The following is an 18120-nucleotide window of genomic DNA, read 5'->3' on the forward strand; positions in this document are numbered from 1 at the left end:
TTGGTCTATATGTGAATGCAAAAAGTATTATTTCAGAAATGTTATTTTCAGAAGTTTTAGGCCTATATACACAAATATAATCACAAACAAATATATATATACACACACGCATATATAAATATGATATATATTTCAGAAGTGTTGTATAACATATATATATATATATAATAGGCTATACACACACACACAAATGAAAATAACACAAATACAACCGATTAATTTGGAAAAATATATACATTTACACATGCATGAATATATAGGCTATAGCGTATATTTCAGAAGTGTTATTTTACAAGTGTTATTTTACAAGTGTTATTTTACAATAACAGTCTTTTCTTAAATCTGTCTGTCTGTCATATGTGTGTGTGTGTGTGTGTGTATGTGTTATCCTTCAAAACTTTGTGAGCTTTTTTTACATTATTTATCTAACAAAACACAACTAACAGATCACATTTCCTGAAATTTAGATTCATATAATATAATGTAATGTAATATAATAATCATTAAAAAAACGTGTTACCTGATTTAGTATGAACAAGCTTTCTTTCAATTTTCTTTTGGCATTAACAGTTCAGTTGTGTTTTGGAATTAACAACTTTATTGTTGTTCTTTTTTTCTTTTTTCTTTTGTTTGTTTGTTAGGCTAATTCTTGTAAAGGAAATTGTAGCTATCTCTCTAATTTACGGACAGAAGTGAAATTTTTAGGGGCGGGATTTCAAGAGAGGTAATGAAGAGTGAATTATGGGTGGTGTTGTAGAGGTGTTGTCACGCGCATTCTTCATCAGGGCAAAGGGTGACATCATCACCAATAATGAAGGCGTCTCATCAATGGGCGCAGGGGTATAAAGGGAGCTCACCCTGTCAACTGTGAACCAACTCTAATGAACTGATAGACTCGAACTCCCGCAACCTGTTACTCAATAAGGTGAGTTTTATTGCGTTGTTTTCAAATCTTACTGATCTTTAGTTCAATATCATTTTGTTGCATTTATACAATTATGATTAGGCCTACAATAAGCGCATTTATCTTTTATTTCACAGGTTCATAAAATGGTTTCCAGCATCAATCTTGTATTTTTTGAGAAAACAGCTGTATTTTTCTCCATCTGTATATTATTCTATTCAACAAATGCCGATAGCAGGCCATTGAGGTAAGTAGCCGCTACTTGAATATTTTCCCCCATTTTTGTTGTTGCTCGATTGTATTATAATGTCTTTTTTTTTTCTCTTCAAAAGCAAACGGGCTATCAATGAAGTCCAACTTATGCATAACCTCGGGGTGCATAAACATGTTGAACTGAGGCAAGACTGGCTTCAGGCGAAACTGCGGGAAATCCACACGGCCGCAATCAAGAACACAGACGCAGAGAGAACAGCACTTCTTCCAGACATTTTCCCCAATCTCAAGGATCTAAATTCAAGGGAAGCTGAAGACATCATTGCCGTTTTGGAAAAACTTATGAACCCATCATAAAAACAGAATTTGACACCTATGTGGACTATACTCAGGGACTGAAATCAAGCCATTCTGCCATAGCTTTTATTATTATATTAACAATATTTATTTTTTTCTATTCACAAACTATTTATATATTTTTATGTAGGTTTCCAGTTTTCTTTGGTGGCTAAGCCGTATAACAGTAAAGCAAAGCACTTCGATGTATTTATGAGTTATTTGATTGTAATAGATTAAGTGAACCCAAAAGAAAAATGTAAACGAGGACCAAATCTTAAGAGAAAATATAGAAAAGTAATTTTTCAAGGTGTTTTCTATTTTTGATGACAATATAAAAAATACAAAATAAAATAGTTGTTCTTGCATTATGCCTCCTTGTTATGTTTTTTTTTCTCGTCTTGCACTTAAACCTTTAGGTTATGTAAAACAATTGCTCTTTAAATTTGTATTTATGTATTTGCCTTTCTCGTTTTTGTTGCATTCTTGTTATTATAATTTTAAATAACATGATTTCAATAGCCTACATCCTCTGCATTCTATTTTTGTATGGCTCCTTCCTTGTATGGCAGCAATGTAAATGTTACAAAAGCAGCGTGATTCTCCTCACCAGTTGATTGGACGCAAGGTGGTTTCTACGGCGACGTCTGGTGTGTTCTCGCGATAACTCACAGTCACTCTCTCTTCTCCTTGGTGGTTAGCCATGTAGCTTCCAAGTCTGTCAACACTGTATCCCGTCGTGCACGGTGAAGATCAAACTAAAGTAAATGCATGCTTTCTATTAATTTTAGTCAGAGAGCCAGAAGCGTACACATCGCGGAGAAAGCAGAGTCAGGTGAGAGATCGTCTGTTTTTGTTTAGCGCCCACTTTTAAAAGCTAACTGATAAGCTAACTAACGTTAGATAGCTTAGTGAATCAGGTTACCAAAGTTGGAATACGTTGTCAGTTTTGTGCCATTTTTGGAAAATTGTATTCATACTAGCTCAATCAAAATAAGTGAACACTTGTGAAATTGTTCTACTTTTAAACCGCACATGCCATAGTCTTTTCTTTTCGTTTAACGTTATAAGAAATAAAATAAAATCATAGCATAATATTGAACTAGAAGGATCCTAGGATATAATTTTTCTTATAGAGTAATAATGTCTTATTAGAAAGTATGAGACAATGTTTTATTTCACTGCCTATATAGGCCCCATTTCATTTAACTGTCCATCAGCTAAATATTATTCCAGTACAGAAGTAACGTTACAGTTACAGTTATAAACATTACGCAATATCCAGTAGGGCTCAAGGAATCAAATCAAAATCCCAGAATCTCACTTTATCCAGTTGGATCTTATTTATATTTTTATATTTATGCTTATTTATACAGTTGGATTTTTCTTCTTATATGATATTATATTATTATATTCCTTTAGAATCCATTTGATAAGGATCATAAGTCAAAACTCAGCTTGTGTGTCAACAATGTCAAAAGGAGTGTGTTTGTCCATAAAAAAGTATGCATTTGGACGGAATAAATTAATAAAAGAAAAGGCAAATTTTGGGAACAATCAGAGCAAAAACTAATTCTTTTATTTTTTAAAATTCTTTTTGCTTTGTTAGGATATGAGATCTGAAGGCATATAGGTCCAGTAATATCAACTCTCTTGAGATGGCAGCATGCCCTATCTCTTATGACAGCCACTCTAGCGATTCAGAAAATTGGGATCAAAGGACAGCGTGTCGGTCTGGGAGAATCTGCAGACACTTAAGGTAAGACTGGATAATAACAAAGATTTCCAGTCATAGGAGTGTCCACCTGCTGCATGGATTTCCTATAGTTTGTCTAGTCTACTACATTAGCATCAATAGATGCATTTGGAGTTTAATATGTGGATTTGACATTTCTTCTAATGTACAGCACTGCGTTACCCCACAAGTTTAATTTGTCAAATAAACTGACCTGTAGTAATTCAGCACTTACGGCTGTTTCACTAGAATGAAAAAAAAAAAAAAAAAAGTGTATTGAAGTGATCAAAAGTAACGTTCATAAAACTTCAATACATTAGCTTACCCATGAACATGGTTTCTGCCTGAGAGTCCTGTCGGATTGCTTTCCATTGACTGTGGAGGTGAAGAAGACAACTCCCATTAGGGCTGTCCAATATAGCTAAAAAAATGTATCACGATATAATGTTTCATATCGTTCGGTATCGATAATTAATGACATTTTTTATAACTTTTTTTTTTTTTTAAAGACAAGTAGAAAAGTTTGAATTTAAACCACTTTTTAAATTTTATTTATCCATATTATTAAGGCAAACAACAAATTATATTAGTTTTAGCAGTCAAAAAATAAAATGTACACAAAAATATCTTCTTTATGTCTTCTATTAAGATAAAAAAGTAAGCGTTAAAAAAACTAATTAACTTAAAATGTTACAAAATGTGTGCAATGTAAAAGTGTAAACGTAGAACAATCAAGGCGAACTTTGAGTTAGATCAAGTAGGAGTGTAACGGTTCACAAAATTCACGGTTCGTTACAACACAGTGGTGTCACGGACAGGTACATTTTCGATACAGCATAAAGAAAGAAATGCCAAAAAAAATTCCTTGATTTAAAAAAGTAAAAAAAAAGTAAAATAAATTATTTTTAAAGAAGTGTGGGTTTTCCTACATCTTGAAACTTACGGTAGTTTTATAAATGGGGGTAATCTTTGTAGGATGAACAAATAATGTTTTGGTCATCTGTCATCACATTAAAAAATAACATTTAAATATGATAATATTTGATTTTTGAAGTGCTGGAAAAAGATGTGATGTACTTTAAATCATTTTACTATTCCTTCCAAACTTCCATGGTTACCTTACAGTTAGTGTTACTACATTAAATCCATGGTGAATGTTGCAGATCTGTGGAGCCTATAACTAGTTCATTCATGGGGCACAATGCGTCTCCTGGTTTTCACGTCAGCGCTGTTTGATCCGTTAATAACAGAGAAATTTGAATGCTTCTCACTAGATCTCGCAGCGATGTTATTACTTCAGTGACACATTCAAATGCTTCCTTTACTGGATCTCTTAGCGCTGTGTAGTGACAGTGTCGCACTGATATTGGTCCAAACTGATAAACGGTCCGTGAAGCACAAAATAATAGCGCGGTTTCGTTCCACTTTCATTACGCTTGCCATTTGATGTTGGGCAACGTTGTAGTGGTCGCACCAGCGTGCGCGGCTGCGCGCATTTGAATGGAAATATGGAATGCTACTATATCGAACATTTTTTTATATGGTTACCGGCAATGGTGTACCGTCGATAAATACCGATACCGTTTTATCGCCCAGCCCTAACTCCCATGATTCTATGCTCATTCACGGCGTCATTAAGCTACGCCTTTAATAAGCGATCTCAAGCGCTGAAACTTACACACTGTGCCTGTAAATCCATTTTTATATAGTTCATATTAAGGCTGGGTTGATTATCATATCAATTAATTTCCAGAAGTATTTTTTCCACAAATTTTTCCCATAGGGATATCAAAAAAAGATTTTGTTAAAGCATTATAAGCCATAAACCAAGCCAACCAGCTAGGAGGTGTCACAGCACTACAAACTATAATTTAAAGCAACAAAAAAAAATCATAGTTTATATTATAATTAAATGCATCAAGCTGGTTGTTTTAGTGTTTATATTGAATTCTACAGGGAACATTGCATTATGATGTATAATAAGGGATCTTCAGAGATGTATTACAAGGACTATCTCAGCTTTTAATATTATATCTGCTGTGCTTTTATCACGAGGCTCTGTTTATAGTATATTATAGTACAATTCAGCTCCTGGGCAACACAACTTGCATCATTTTACTTAAGTGTGCAAGAGCTGTAATCAGTAATATTTGTTTATCAGTGCTGGCTGATTTGGTCATCTTAGTGACCCAATAGTGACTTTTATGCTGCATCATACAAAATTACAAATTTGGCAATGCCATGGGAGAAATGCACTATTCACTGTCACCATACTAGCAAATGTTGCCTGTAGTATTCATCTGGTTTCTTCTCATTGTGTTGCTGACCCGCTCCATGTAAAATTAAACGGCTGTGTTATTACGCCACTGATATGAGTGTATGATGTTAAACTGTTCGTTTCTTGTCATGCTTTTTTTCAAAGGTACTAATCAAACAGGGTTTTTTTATGAGGAAAAAAGACAGAGAGCACCTCTGTACATAATGTACAGCTTGCACGTCTTTGTGTCAGCGCCACCTGCTGGTCGTTGAGAAAAAGACAGGTTGTCAGATGTAATTGGACACAATGGCCATAAAAGCTTTTGTTTATTAATTAAATTAAAGGTAAAAGAAGCATGGACATTCTCACACACACACACACACACACACACACACACACACACACACACACACACACACACACACACACACACACACACACACACACACACACACACACACACACACACACACACACACACACACACACACACAGGAATATATAAACGTATATTATTTATATATAGGCCTATATATACATACACACAGTTTATATTCATACATGTGTGTTTATATATATTCGTACCTGTGTGTATAATATATATAGGATATTTTTCATTATAAGAGCACCATTTATTGTGAAAGGTTATTAAAAATGGTTACTTTGATATCCAAGTATTATTTGGATTTATTTTAGGTCTACGGGATAACAGATTGTGCTTTACAACACCCGCATTTTCTTCACCTTTAAATTAGCTTAGTATATTCTCTGGATATAAGGTATAATAATAAGTCGTCTTGGATAACACTTTTTACCTTCCTTGGCCACTCGTGCGGTTGCGGAGAGGTTCACTGAGTTCATTTCGCATTGGCATGACTGCCGTGCTCAATCCCATCACGCTTTTTCTTTCACCAGCCTATTGTGTTTTCGTGCGTGAGAGAATCTACAGTATCAGGAGATATTATAAGGGTCGCGCTACGTCATCGAGGCAGCCTCCGCGTGCCACAGTAGCGGAAAAAGCGACCAGCCATTCATGCTCGCGCGAACGTCTCCGTCAGGTTACTATGCTACCGTCCTGCCGTGTCTCGCGCCGATGCTACCTGAGGGCGTCCTTTCTTCCCGGAGAACAGCATTCACAGGCTGTGTTCGCAGCGAATAAGTTACACCGGAGTGCTCGCATTATGCTGAAGTTTGAAAGTAATGCCCGAGGATGCTAAGTCGCCTGGGAAGCCCTCGTTGTACGAAGGAGCGCGCGTCCTTTGTGCGTTCATTCATCAGCTGCTGCCCTGCTTTTTTGTTTTAAAGACAGGCGGGTACGTATACGCGCCTCTGTGAATGCATCTCAAAAGAGTGTCGCTTCGCTTTATAAGTCGTGAGATTATAAGAAAAGGTTACCTCTGCGTAACAAGTCTTATTTATAGAGAATCTTCCCGATGCAGTTCCCTCATCAAATATTCTATCGTTTAGAAATGAGTTGTATGCGTCATTTTAACCATATCTGCATGCAGTGCCCTTCAGGAACGCATTGTCTTGCTGTTTAACATTAGAGGAGCGGTGTCAGCAGTGCACTGAATTATTGATGCCACTTTCTCTGTAAGTAACAGAATGGATTGTGCACCGTGAGTTACTTGGAACAAAAGTCAAGTTTAAAAATGCATTTATTTGGTCTTTTTTTTTATTCATGCTGATTGACATGAAGAAGGACAGATTGTCAATCGGCTTTCTTGACAAGAACATGATCTTGTCCCCTAAGGGGTCCGGAGACACCACAGACATGCCTTCATCCGAATTCATTGTGGGCTACTTCTGCCTGGCACATTTATGGGCTGATGCAATAGAGAAGCAAAACAAGATCTTGACTTGTAATTATATTGCAGAGAATTGTGGATATGATTGGCAGTGGATGCATGAAATGATCTCTACGCAGCACAATACTCAGAAGCTGAATGAATGCGAGCCTGTGAGCTGAATGAATTTCTGTGTGAAGCGCTTAGGGAATGGTCAGACCGCTCTGATGCTTATTGCAGCTGAAGTTCAGGTTTCACCATCACATTAATGGCTGTGCTAAAGCATCAATCAGATACTGCTGAGAAGTGTTGGGAGATCAATTGTTTGCATATGATTTATTTTTTACAAACGAATGATTTTGTTGTATTTGAAGTATTTGAAGTGAACCATTATTTTAACCATTTAGTCTGTTTTAGACTATAACAACAATAAAATAATGTGGTTTGTTTGTATATATATATATAATGATTTAATGATAACAATGTTAGTAATAATCATCATTATTATTTTCTTATTGAATAATCACCATTATAATACAACTTATTATTTGTTATTAATTAATTGATACTATAATAATAAAATAATAATCATAACTATTATTATTATAGCATTGTTATTTTATTTGTTATGCTACATTGTATTCTCTACAATTTATTAATATTATTTATATATATGATTTAATCTCTATTTATCTCTTTTGCACAAATAATCTTTAGACTATAGCAGTAAAAGAAGCAGTTTATACAATAACCATTTTATAATAACACAATTATTAATAGTAATATCATTATTATTATTTAATATAATTTTTATTCATTATATTGTTTATTTTAAATACTATGTTCTATTATGAGTTGTTTTATTTTAATTGTTTATTATTTTATTTATTCTGTTTAAGAGAGAGTTTCTATATAATAATTATAATAAAAATAATTGCATACATTTTTTAAACATTTTATATTATACCAATATTAGTAATATATTATTATTATTATTGCCATTATTTAATTGATTCAGTAATAATAATAACTTATTATTTTCGATATTATTTATACCATAAATAGTTATCACTAATTATGCAAACAATACATGAAATAAGTTAATTTATCTGTAAACACATTGTGCAGTTCTTTAGAGAGCATTTCTGTGTTTTTAGATTAAATAGAGAAGTATTAGTGTCTGTAAAATGATCTATGTTTGACAGGGACTGTGAAGGACACACTAGTGGACACACTAGTATTTGCGGCCCATTCAATTTCTATTCATATTTCTGGAAACACAAGCACACGCAGAGACGTTAAAGATTCCCAAAAGACATTGACATTAAAACCATCTAAGCATCACATAGTGACCTCTTGGTTGAATTTGCATGCTCAAAGACTAATGTGACCACACTTTACACTGAATAGTAAAAACAGTCTGCTTTTATTCAGTTTTATCAGTGGGATACCATAGGTCATTGTGTGTGTGCTCTGAAGCAGGTGGGATAATGGAACTTGCAGCAAAACAGATGCAGCACAACTTATTGAATTTGTAGCGGCTGTTGAGTATGGTGGTGCTGTGGGCACTGGTCACGCTCGAGTTGGTTAATGGGGTCACAAAGCTCTTGGCTGGTATAGTCATGACAGTCAAAATGAATCGAGAGGTCCATATTGGGCAGCACTTTTGCTGGGATAAATCAAGCCCTATTTCCAGCCTATTAATCATTTATTCAAACAGAATATTCTGCCTGTGCACGCTTCAGTGGACCCTTTATGTTTTTTTTAGTGCAGGGGAAGACAGAAAGAGGCATATCAGCTCCATGCGAAGACCAGTTTTTAAAACCGTGTTTTCTGCTTTGGTCTATGCTGTACTCCAGTCTCCTTGCTTCAAGGGCATCTGTCTTGTAATGATCCTGTTTCAGCCCCCTGGGGAATGAGAACAAATTAACAGCACCTGGTCTGGGCATAGGCAGTCTGGATGATAGTCTGTGTTTATAAAGGATTTATTTGTATTTTACAGCTTATTATATATTATTGTTTGTTCAGTTTCATTATAAAATGTGTAATTTTTTCAGCACAGTTTTTGTCCTGGATTTCCAAATTCAGTTAGTATTGAATTTTTGATGTATTAAAAATCACCTAAAGGGATTAAGTTAAAATTAAACCCCAGTGACTTTTTCCTCACGAGCACAGCACGTGAGGTGAATGGAATAAAGACAAATGGGAATGAATCCTCTGTGATTACATGGGTCAATACAGTGGCTTGTTGACGGATGAGGCTGTGCTGAAAGTGAACCCGCGCTGCTGTCGTCCTGTTTCATGCGGCACGGTTTAAGCAAGTAGTGAGAAATTGCGGTTTGCTGTCATCACACTTTCTGCACTCAGCATCTCTTTTAGAGCCCAGAGTTCATCCAAGTTTATTGTGAGTTCCTCACGTTGCGGAGATGCACTCGGGCCACCCCTCCCTCAGCAGTCGAATGCTCACGTGTGTGTCTGACTGTGTGTTGGCTTCTCCTGGCAGTGGTCAGCCGCGTGGAGCTCAGCTGGAGGGTGAGCTGGTGAAAATGAGCCTGCACGGAGCCAGCGGAGGAGGACCCCTGGACCACCCCAGGGAGAGGCGGCGTTCTGGAGATCGCTCCAGGGATTCTTCACACGAGAGAGGTGAAGGACAGCTGACCCCCTGCATCAGGAACGTCACCTCGCCCATACGCCAGCACCTCACTGGTGAGTTTCGGCTTCCTCATTCTGTACCAATTTAAATGCAATTGAGTTTTATAACAAACTCTATCAAAATATATTTATTTCACTATTATAATATTAATCATATATAATATGATTTTTTTTATATTTATATATATATATATAAATCTAATTAATTAGAGGCTTTGTAATTAATTAATTGAAATTAATCGCATTTTAATTGCATATAAATATTTTCACATGGATTTTTAGTATACCATTGAATAATGACTGAATACATAAGCTTAAGCAACAAAATATTGTTTATTTTTGTTCAACCAAGTCCAGCAGACCAGTGCTATTTTTGCCATTAAGTGTAACGTAGCAATAGCCGTTCCGAATTCCTTGTTGCATAGCTTGCACACACCCATGCTCTTATCGACGCTTCCATCCGTTCGTTTTTTATAACAAAATGTCCCATCCACGGGGCCAACCAACGCGGTCTCGTCAGCTTCTTTGTTCATGTTCACTGTGGTTTGTTGTTGTCTGAAGTTATCGTTTAGTTAGAACTGTCTATGGAAGTTATGAACGCTAGTTGGTGCTCCAGTATAACGGTCCGCCTAAACTCATCCAGTGAGAAACGTTCCGCGGTGCAAAAATAAGTGCGATTAAAATGCGTTAAAAATGTTTAACGCGTTATTTTTTGTGTAATTAATTAATTTTAATTAACGCGTTAAAGTCCCGACTCTAATATATATATAAAATTCACTATAGACAGATAATTAATTATCTGTAATATAAACGAATTAAAACAGAATAAAGATATATGCATTACACACTACGGCATTTCAGTATTTTCAATAAGTACCTTAAGCTCATTAAGGCTGAATTTATTTGATAAATATAACGCTGTTAGTGTGACACTAACGCTGTTTCTTTAACATTTAAAATGACTCTTTTCTGGTTAAATATATTTTGAAATGCTAAAGCTGAATTTTCAGCATCATTACTCCAGTCTTCAGTGTCACATGATCCTTCAAAAATGATTCTAATATGCTGATTTGTTGCAAGAAATTATTTGAATTAGATACCTTTGTAACGTATTACATGTCTTTGTCACTTTTTGATAAATTTAGGCCTAACCTATGATCTTTTAAATTTACAATAAAAAAAACATAGCAACTCCAGAGTTTTGAATGGTTGTCATTTATTTATTTATTTAATTAATGGTTAATTCATCAGATTATTACAATCTCTAGCTACAACTATGAAAAATTGTCACTGAATTATTTCTTTGTTTGTATACATGACGCCGGATTATAAAGGCCAATTCACACTGCACTGAAAGATGCCGACAGACGGCAACAGAAACTTTGGGATTTGTCGGTTCAGTGTTACCACTTGTTACCCGGCGCCTCTTGGAGTCTGTCAAAGCTTGTTTTCGTCGATTGAACATATCGAATCCGCACTTGTCGGGTCGTGGAATGTCTGAGAAGCGGTATACTGTAATCTGGTGGTGATCCGCATTGCTCTTTGTCTGTTACTGATGCCGTCTCCTACTTAAGTCTGTACTGGCAAGGTTCACTTGATATTGTTTGACTCCTGTCTATCTCTCACATTGATTCCTCAGACCGTGAACGGGATTCTGGCTGCTCATCGCGCTCCACGAGTCCCAGGCCTCAGAAACCATGCACCTCCATCCTGTTCTATGGCGACTCCCACGGTAAAGCCCACAGCTCTGACATGATCTACGTGTGTGAAAACGTCAAGGAGGGGCCCCGCAGTTTGAGGACTGCAGAGAGAGTTACTCTGATTGTAGATAACACACGTTTTGTGGTCGACCCATCCATCTTTACTGCCCAACCCAACACTATGCTCGGCAGGTTAGGATAAACTTTGGTCACCTCTTTCAATTTGTCTGCTTGTTATTACTTAGTAATCATTCAATTTGACATATTGTGTCAATGTTGTAACTGGTGGGCGTTGTCTTGAAGGATGTTCGGATCTGGACGGGAACACAACTTCACACGTCCTAATGAAAAGGGAGAGTATGAGGTTGCTGAGGGAATCAGCTCCACCATGTTCAGAGCCATTTTGGTGAGTGCACTATGCTTTAAAAGCTTTATTGAGGTTTTAAATATCTCTTTGGCCTAGTGTACCAGATATTGATTAAGTGCCATATTAGACTGCAGTATCAAACTTCACATGACTTCAGCATAAAGCGTACTGTTTTGTTAAAGTTAATTGCAGATATATTTCACATATATTTTCACAACTCAGCAGAATGTCGTGTTTAGTCCCCCTTTCTGGCCTCGTCACTTTACTGACCTTAAAATCTATTAATGTTTAATAAAACTAATAGTTCTGATCCTGGATGATTATTGGTCTTGAAAAAAAATCGCAGGGGTTTTATATTATGAATATACAAAACTACAATTTTTCAAGATCCACTAGTTGTAGGTTGTCTGAAGTGGTTTATATTCACCACTATCAGACAGATGGACACTAAATGCAGCTCTTTTTTTTAACTGACAGAAATTCTGCAGATTAATAATTGTATATAAATATAACTATTTATTGCACAAAACTAGCACAGTCCTCACAAAAAATGTACAAATGTATTCTGCATAATAATAGAAACATTCAGGGCTTGACCAGTGAGCCTTAATTGACCGTTCGCAAAGACCCCTTTAGTTACTGTCGCTATGTCCGACAAGCTACGCCTCTCTCACGCCCCACCATGTTCTCACGCAGTGAAAATTACATCGTGGAGCAGAGAGGACACTGACAACGCGCTGACAGACAGGACAGACCAGGTTACTTTTGGGTTACTTTTGATATTAAACAAAGTCTCACCTTTCAAGTTTGGTCATTTTTTAAGAGAACTTTAAACAATAAATACCGTTTTGTGGCTCTTTAATGTGTCGTGACAGATCGCTGTAGAGCCTCAGTTAAAGCTGCTCGTGAACCGATCATCTCTTCCTTCTAGTTCATTTATAGCATCAAATAAACATGAATGAACATAAGAAGGAATGTTGTTGTAACCGCGGAAAGGTGTCAGTACACACTGTTTTTCAAGTTCAAATCCTCCCATGTTAATCTACTATCTCTCCTGACTGCTTTGTCGGACAAGATGGCGAAGTATGATTGGTCAGATCACCTGTCAATCAAACTCCCTGCGAAGGGTCAATTATTTTGTTTATGAAAAAAGTTACAAAGCGGTGTTTCGAAGATTGTAGCGGGGCAACGTTTCTAAAGGGGATGAATTTAAATGGGTAATATTGCAAATACTCAGAATTTCTTTATTTGCTTTCCTGAAATTTCCCAAAACAAGTGGTATTTGCATGAGATTTTCAAAGGTTTTAGGGCACAGGGGTTTAGGGATAATTCATTATATTTGTAAGCCAATAACCGATATATTGGCCGATAAGTCTAAATTTTTGAGAGCCTAATTACAAAAACACTAAAACTAGTCTTACTATTAAAAACCACATCCCAAACACACAATTATAATGTTCTCATTATACTTTTATGGAGCTGATATACTTGCATGTTGCAACTATATTTTCCTTTTTGAAGTAATTCCAATCATATTTCAAGCAATTCAAAACCATCATGGAGAACAGCGCACATCTGAAGTCTCTCAGCTGAAGGAAATAATCTATTATTTATTAGCTTTAATATATCTGCTAACTTTTCTAACGGTTTCTTAATTTCAGGATTGTCTGATTAAAGAAAAATACATTTAATATATTATATAAACTATACATATGTAAAATTTATAAAATATATTTTGTTGAAATATTTTATGCAATTATTAGATTTATGTAATTATTAGAATTCAATTCTAAATATTTACATATTTAAAATTTACATTTTATATATATCTTTCATTGTGTAATGGTGTTTTCTAAAAAAAAAAAAACTGTTGCATATAATAATAATGAGCTGGATTTTAGTTGACCGTCACAGCCAGGCATTATTTGGACATCCGTGGCATTCGTTACAAGCCCGTCTCTGCGGCATTGAAAGAGTTAAGCTTCTACCATGAGGCTCAGCTCAGTGGAAAAATCAGGACAGCACTACAGAAATAACAGCCATATTGAATCTTTCCCTTTTTTCAGTGAAGTGTTTTGTTCAGCGTTTTCATGCTGTCTGTTTTCTGAGCTCTTTCCACATTTGGCTGGCTTTAAATGGATCAGTGCGTGTGAAGAGTGGGAAAAGCAGGGGGGGGGTGTATGTGTGTGTGTGTGTCTCTGGCATCGGAGCCATTTGCTTATCTTTGGAATAAGTGCTGCTTCAGTAATGGCCGCCTGTTTGTTTTTCCTCTGCGTCTCTCCCTTTTGACCGGCAGGATTACTACAAATCAGGGATAATCCGTTGCCCTGATGGCATATCCATCCCGGAGCTGAGAGAGGCATGCGACTACCTTTGCATCGCCTTCGACTACAGCACCATCAAGTGCAGAGACCTCAGTGAGTACTCATTAACATGACAAATGCACTAAACAGATTCGGCTTTTTGTGCTGGAAAACCTTCTGATTGTCACGGCAACGGGGAAACTGGACATTATTCCGAGCATTTTGGATGTCTGAGGATGGTAGATGCGAGAGAACAGAAGTAGGTCAGTGCCGTATCCAATGTGATTGCCAGATATGGGTCACTGGACGCTGTTAGTGTGAACTGTTTACATTGTAAGCATTTATCTTATGGCTTGTTTATTTATGTTAAGGCTTGTTTATTTAAAGTATCATGTGTATGTGATTTATATGGCTAAATTGAATCAGTGAGTCAGCTGCCGAATCGTAATGAGTCGATTTGAATAATGCTCTGGAACATGTCGACTGCAGGTGCGCTCATGCATGAGCTGTCTAATGATGGCGCCCGCCGGCAGTTTGAGTTCTATCTGGAGGAGATGGTGCTGCCCCTCATGGTGGCCAGCGCTCAGAGCGGAGAGAGGGAGTGTCATGTGGTGGTGCTGACGGATGACGACGTGGTCGACTGGGATGAAGAGTATCCGCCGCAGATGGGAGAGGAATACTCACAGAGTCAGTTTACTTCACCTGCACCTCAATTACACACTATTACCTATTTGTCAATCACAGTGCTACTGCATTATGGGCAATTTATGAGAACTGATTGTTCGTGGTCATTAGCGGTGTGTGCTTGTGGTTTTTGATTAACCTTAACCCTAGTGTTTGTACAGGCATGAATAATATCTTGTGTGTTATGAGTTTGCCCTTGTAGACAATAAAATGGCTGAACACTGATAGTTGAATAGAACACACTAGTATCTGCATTGCAATGCTAATAACAACAATCATAGAACACTGCATAATAACATTATATCGCATATGGCAACACGCTACTAACTTCTCAGAAGTTAAAGCTAGCAACATGCTAACATAGGGAAGGGCGAGTTTTTTGCCTTTAGCCAGAAAAGATCGGATCTATCAAAGATCAGTGTAGCTTTGTAAGAAATGTATTCATATGATTGTGTAATTTTTGCACTCGAGGTCATAATGGTTTTGTGTCTTTTTTGTAACGCAGTTATATACAGCACAAAACTATACCGGTTCTTCAAATACATTGAAAACCGAGACGTTGCCAAGTCGGTTCTGAAGGACAGAGGACTGAAGAAAATTCGATTAGGCATTGAAGGTAAGAAACTGTGCAAAAAAAAAAAAAAAAAATTCACTCGGCTGCTTTCTGCTCGTTCACACATGTACACGCATTAAAGCGATAGTTCACCAAAAAATGAAAATGGTCATCATTAACTAATCCTAAAGCCTTGTTTATACTTCCCCTGGCTCCACACGAGCCTCCGCTGACTGCGCACGCTCCTCCCCATATGGACGAGACGTTTATTCTAGACGTGTCCGCCGTTTCGTTGTACTATTTTTTTGAAACGACAGGGGGCGACTGAGTAATAACTATCAGGAAGCAGAGGTAAGAAGTAAGGTACACACGTGACGGTGACGATTTTATTACACTTCACCAAACCCTCAATACAAAAGAACAACCCAGTAAACCTTGAGATTATTAATTGTTCTCATATCCACATATTTTGTTCTAACGTCACGTTATGTATAAAATTTAATTAAACAATTTATTTTCTATTTTTATTAAACATTTTCATTTAATTTCATGAAGATTTTTAATTAAACATGGACCTTTGTTTTCATTAAAAAGTCAAGTTTCTGCTGTTGTAGGCTCATTTTGTAAATGTACTTAATTTAGCCGAGCTCAAACTGGGTGCCGGTAAGATGGTACAGACGTAACTGCTCGGCCAGAGTCTTCAGAAGCGGAGCCGTGCGCAAACAAAATGGGGTCTCGCGGACTAAATGTTTCGCTCTCGTATAAACCAGGCTTTCTTCTGTGGAACATAATAAAATATACTTTGAAGAGTCTTGGCAACCAAACAGTTTCGGTTCCAGTATAATGGAAGTCAGTGAGAACCGAAACATCATCGCCAACATTCTTAAAAATGGACAGAATTTTCATTTTTGGGTGGACTATCCCTTGTATTAGCATTCTTGTTAATGCCATACCTGTGTTTGCACTTAGGATACCCAACCTACAAAGAGAAAGTAAAGAAGCGACCCGGCGGGCGTCCGGAGGTCATTTACAACTACGTCCAGCGGCCCTTCATCCGGATGTCCTGGGAGAAAGAGGAAGGCAAAAGCCGACACGTGGACTTCCAGTGCGTGAAAAGCAAGTCCATCACCAACCTCGCTGCAGCCGCTGCAGACATTCCTCAGGACCAGCTGGTGGTCATGCACCCTGGACCTCAGGTGGATGAACTGGACATCCTCCCCAACCAGCCTCAGCCCAGCCCCCATTACGAGCCAGACCCCGATGCCTCGTCCCCGGCCATCTGACCCCCCCACACACACACACACCCCCGCCACTTCAGCACTGCAGAGAGAGGTCAGCCAAGACCACGTTGCCTTCAAGTCCTCTCCCGCCTTACGAGTGTCAAACTGATCGTTGCGGCAGCACATGACCTTTGTACACTATGCCTTTCTTTCCCACAGAACTTGACCAAAGGAGTTTTTTTATTTAAGAACACAATCTTTGGTAATCACTCCTTTGATTAGTATCTGAAGTGATTATTATGGAAGCATATTTATACCAACGGGGGAAAAAAAAGTAATTGCGACTTATCTCACAATTCTGACTTTTTTTGCTTGCAATTCGTAGAAAACGTCAGAATTGTGAGATGAACTCAAAATTGCAAAATATGAACTTAATTGCAAGAAATAAACTCAGAATTGCAAGATAAATCAGAATTGTGAGATAAAAAGTTAGTTGCACTTACATTTTTTAGTCTGGCAGAAACGAGAAATCTCGCAATTAAACAGAATTGCAAGATGTAAACTTGGAATTCTGAGGGAAAAGTCAGAATTATGTACAGCAAACTTGCAATTACATGTTTACAACTTGGAATTGCAAGAAAAAAACAATCTTAATTGTGAGATTAAAAAGTCACAATTACCTTTTTTATTTGGTGGCAGAAACAAGCTTCCATAGATTGTATTATGTTTGTGGTGCTGTGAGACTACTGCTGTTTAACTTGGCAATAAAAAGGAGCACAACCAGCAAGTGAGCGACATCATGTGATAAAATCAGAATGCTTCCATATAAGTCTTTAAGCGTTCTGGTTTTGTCACGGCGTGCAACGGAGCACTTGTGGAGCCTCACTTTGATGCATTTCTCTGAATGAGTACTGAAGTGATGTCACGTTTTTATTGTACCGTACTTTTCATTTTATTGTTATTTGTAGCTGCATTGCGGTGCATCGAGAGAAAAGTTCTTGTGTACCACTTGAGAAATGTTATTTTAATAAACATGATGAAATCAGCATGCTTTGTTCATTTGTTCATCAGTTGTTTCTAAATCTAGAAATTACTATATGCCACTCATTTATCATTTTAATGGAATTTTATAGGCCGTTTACGATACCATTTACGACTATAAACGTCAAGCTTTTTGTGTTTCGACCAGTAATTTACATTTAGGGGCCTGAAAACGTGTTTAAAAGTGCAAGTTTTTGATAACTATCGTTATTGTCTTTTGAGGATCTGTGTGAACAGAGATTGTTTTGACAAACGTTGTCTGTACTCTAAAAAAGAAAAGGGAAAAACTTTTCCATTTTAGTACGGTACAACATTGTCGTGTAAATGCACCTTGAATCTGAATTCATTATGAAACATTTAAAATATAA

The 18120-nt window shown here is 36.9% G+C and overlaps 1 protein-coding gene across 2 annotated transcripts; it reads left to right on the top strand.

Moving 5' to 3' along the window:
- The first annotated feature begins 2023 nt into the window (after positions 1-2023).
- Positions 2024-17756, top strand: btbd10a (BTB (POZ) domain containing 10a). 2 transcript variants are annotated; one of them, XM_079603233.1, is made up of 9 exons: positions 2024-2288; positions 3063-3212; positions 9736-9938; positions 11524-11776; positions 11888-11990; positions 14248-14368; positions 14744-14941; positions 15444-15554; positions 16461-17756. In XM_079603233.1, the coding sequence occupies exons 2-9, from the start codon at positions 3112-3114 to the stop codon at positions 16772-16774; spliced, it is 1404 nt and encodes a 467-aa protein (XP_079459359.1). In that variant the 5' UTR covers positions 2024-2288; positions 3063-3111; the 3' UTR covers positions 16775-17756. The 2 variants fall into 2 exon arrangements, with proteins under 2 accessions (XP_079459359.1, XP_079459360.1); XM_079603234.1 differs by lacking the exon at positions 3063-3212 and having other exon boundaries at positions 2069-2288.
- Positions 17757-18120: the final 364 nt, after the last annotated feature.

The sequence above is a fragment of the Phoxinus phoxinus genome (genome assembly GCF_949152265.1).
Source record: "Phoxinus phoxinus genome assembly, chromosome: 25".
Lineage (NCBI taxonomy): Eukaryota > Metazoa > Chordata > Actinopteri > Cypriniformes > Leuciscidae > Phoxinus > Phoxinus phoxinus.

Excerpts from the sequence above, each read along its gene's own strand:
- btbd10a (XM_079603233.1), top strand. The coding sequence starts at position 3,112 with ATGGCAGCATGCCCTATCTCTTATGACAGCCACTCTAGCGATTCAGAA. Across the intron at positions 14,369-14,743 it reads CATCAAGTGCAGAGACCTCA|GTGCGCTCATGCATGAGCTG; the intron begins GTGAGTACTCAT and ends TGTCGACTGCAG. Across the intron at positions 14,942-15,443 it reads GGGAGAGGAATACTCACAGA|TTATATACAGCACAAAACTA; the intron begins GTCAGTTTACTT and ends TTTGTAACGCAG.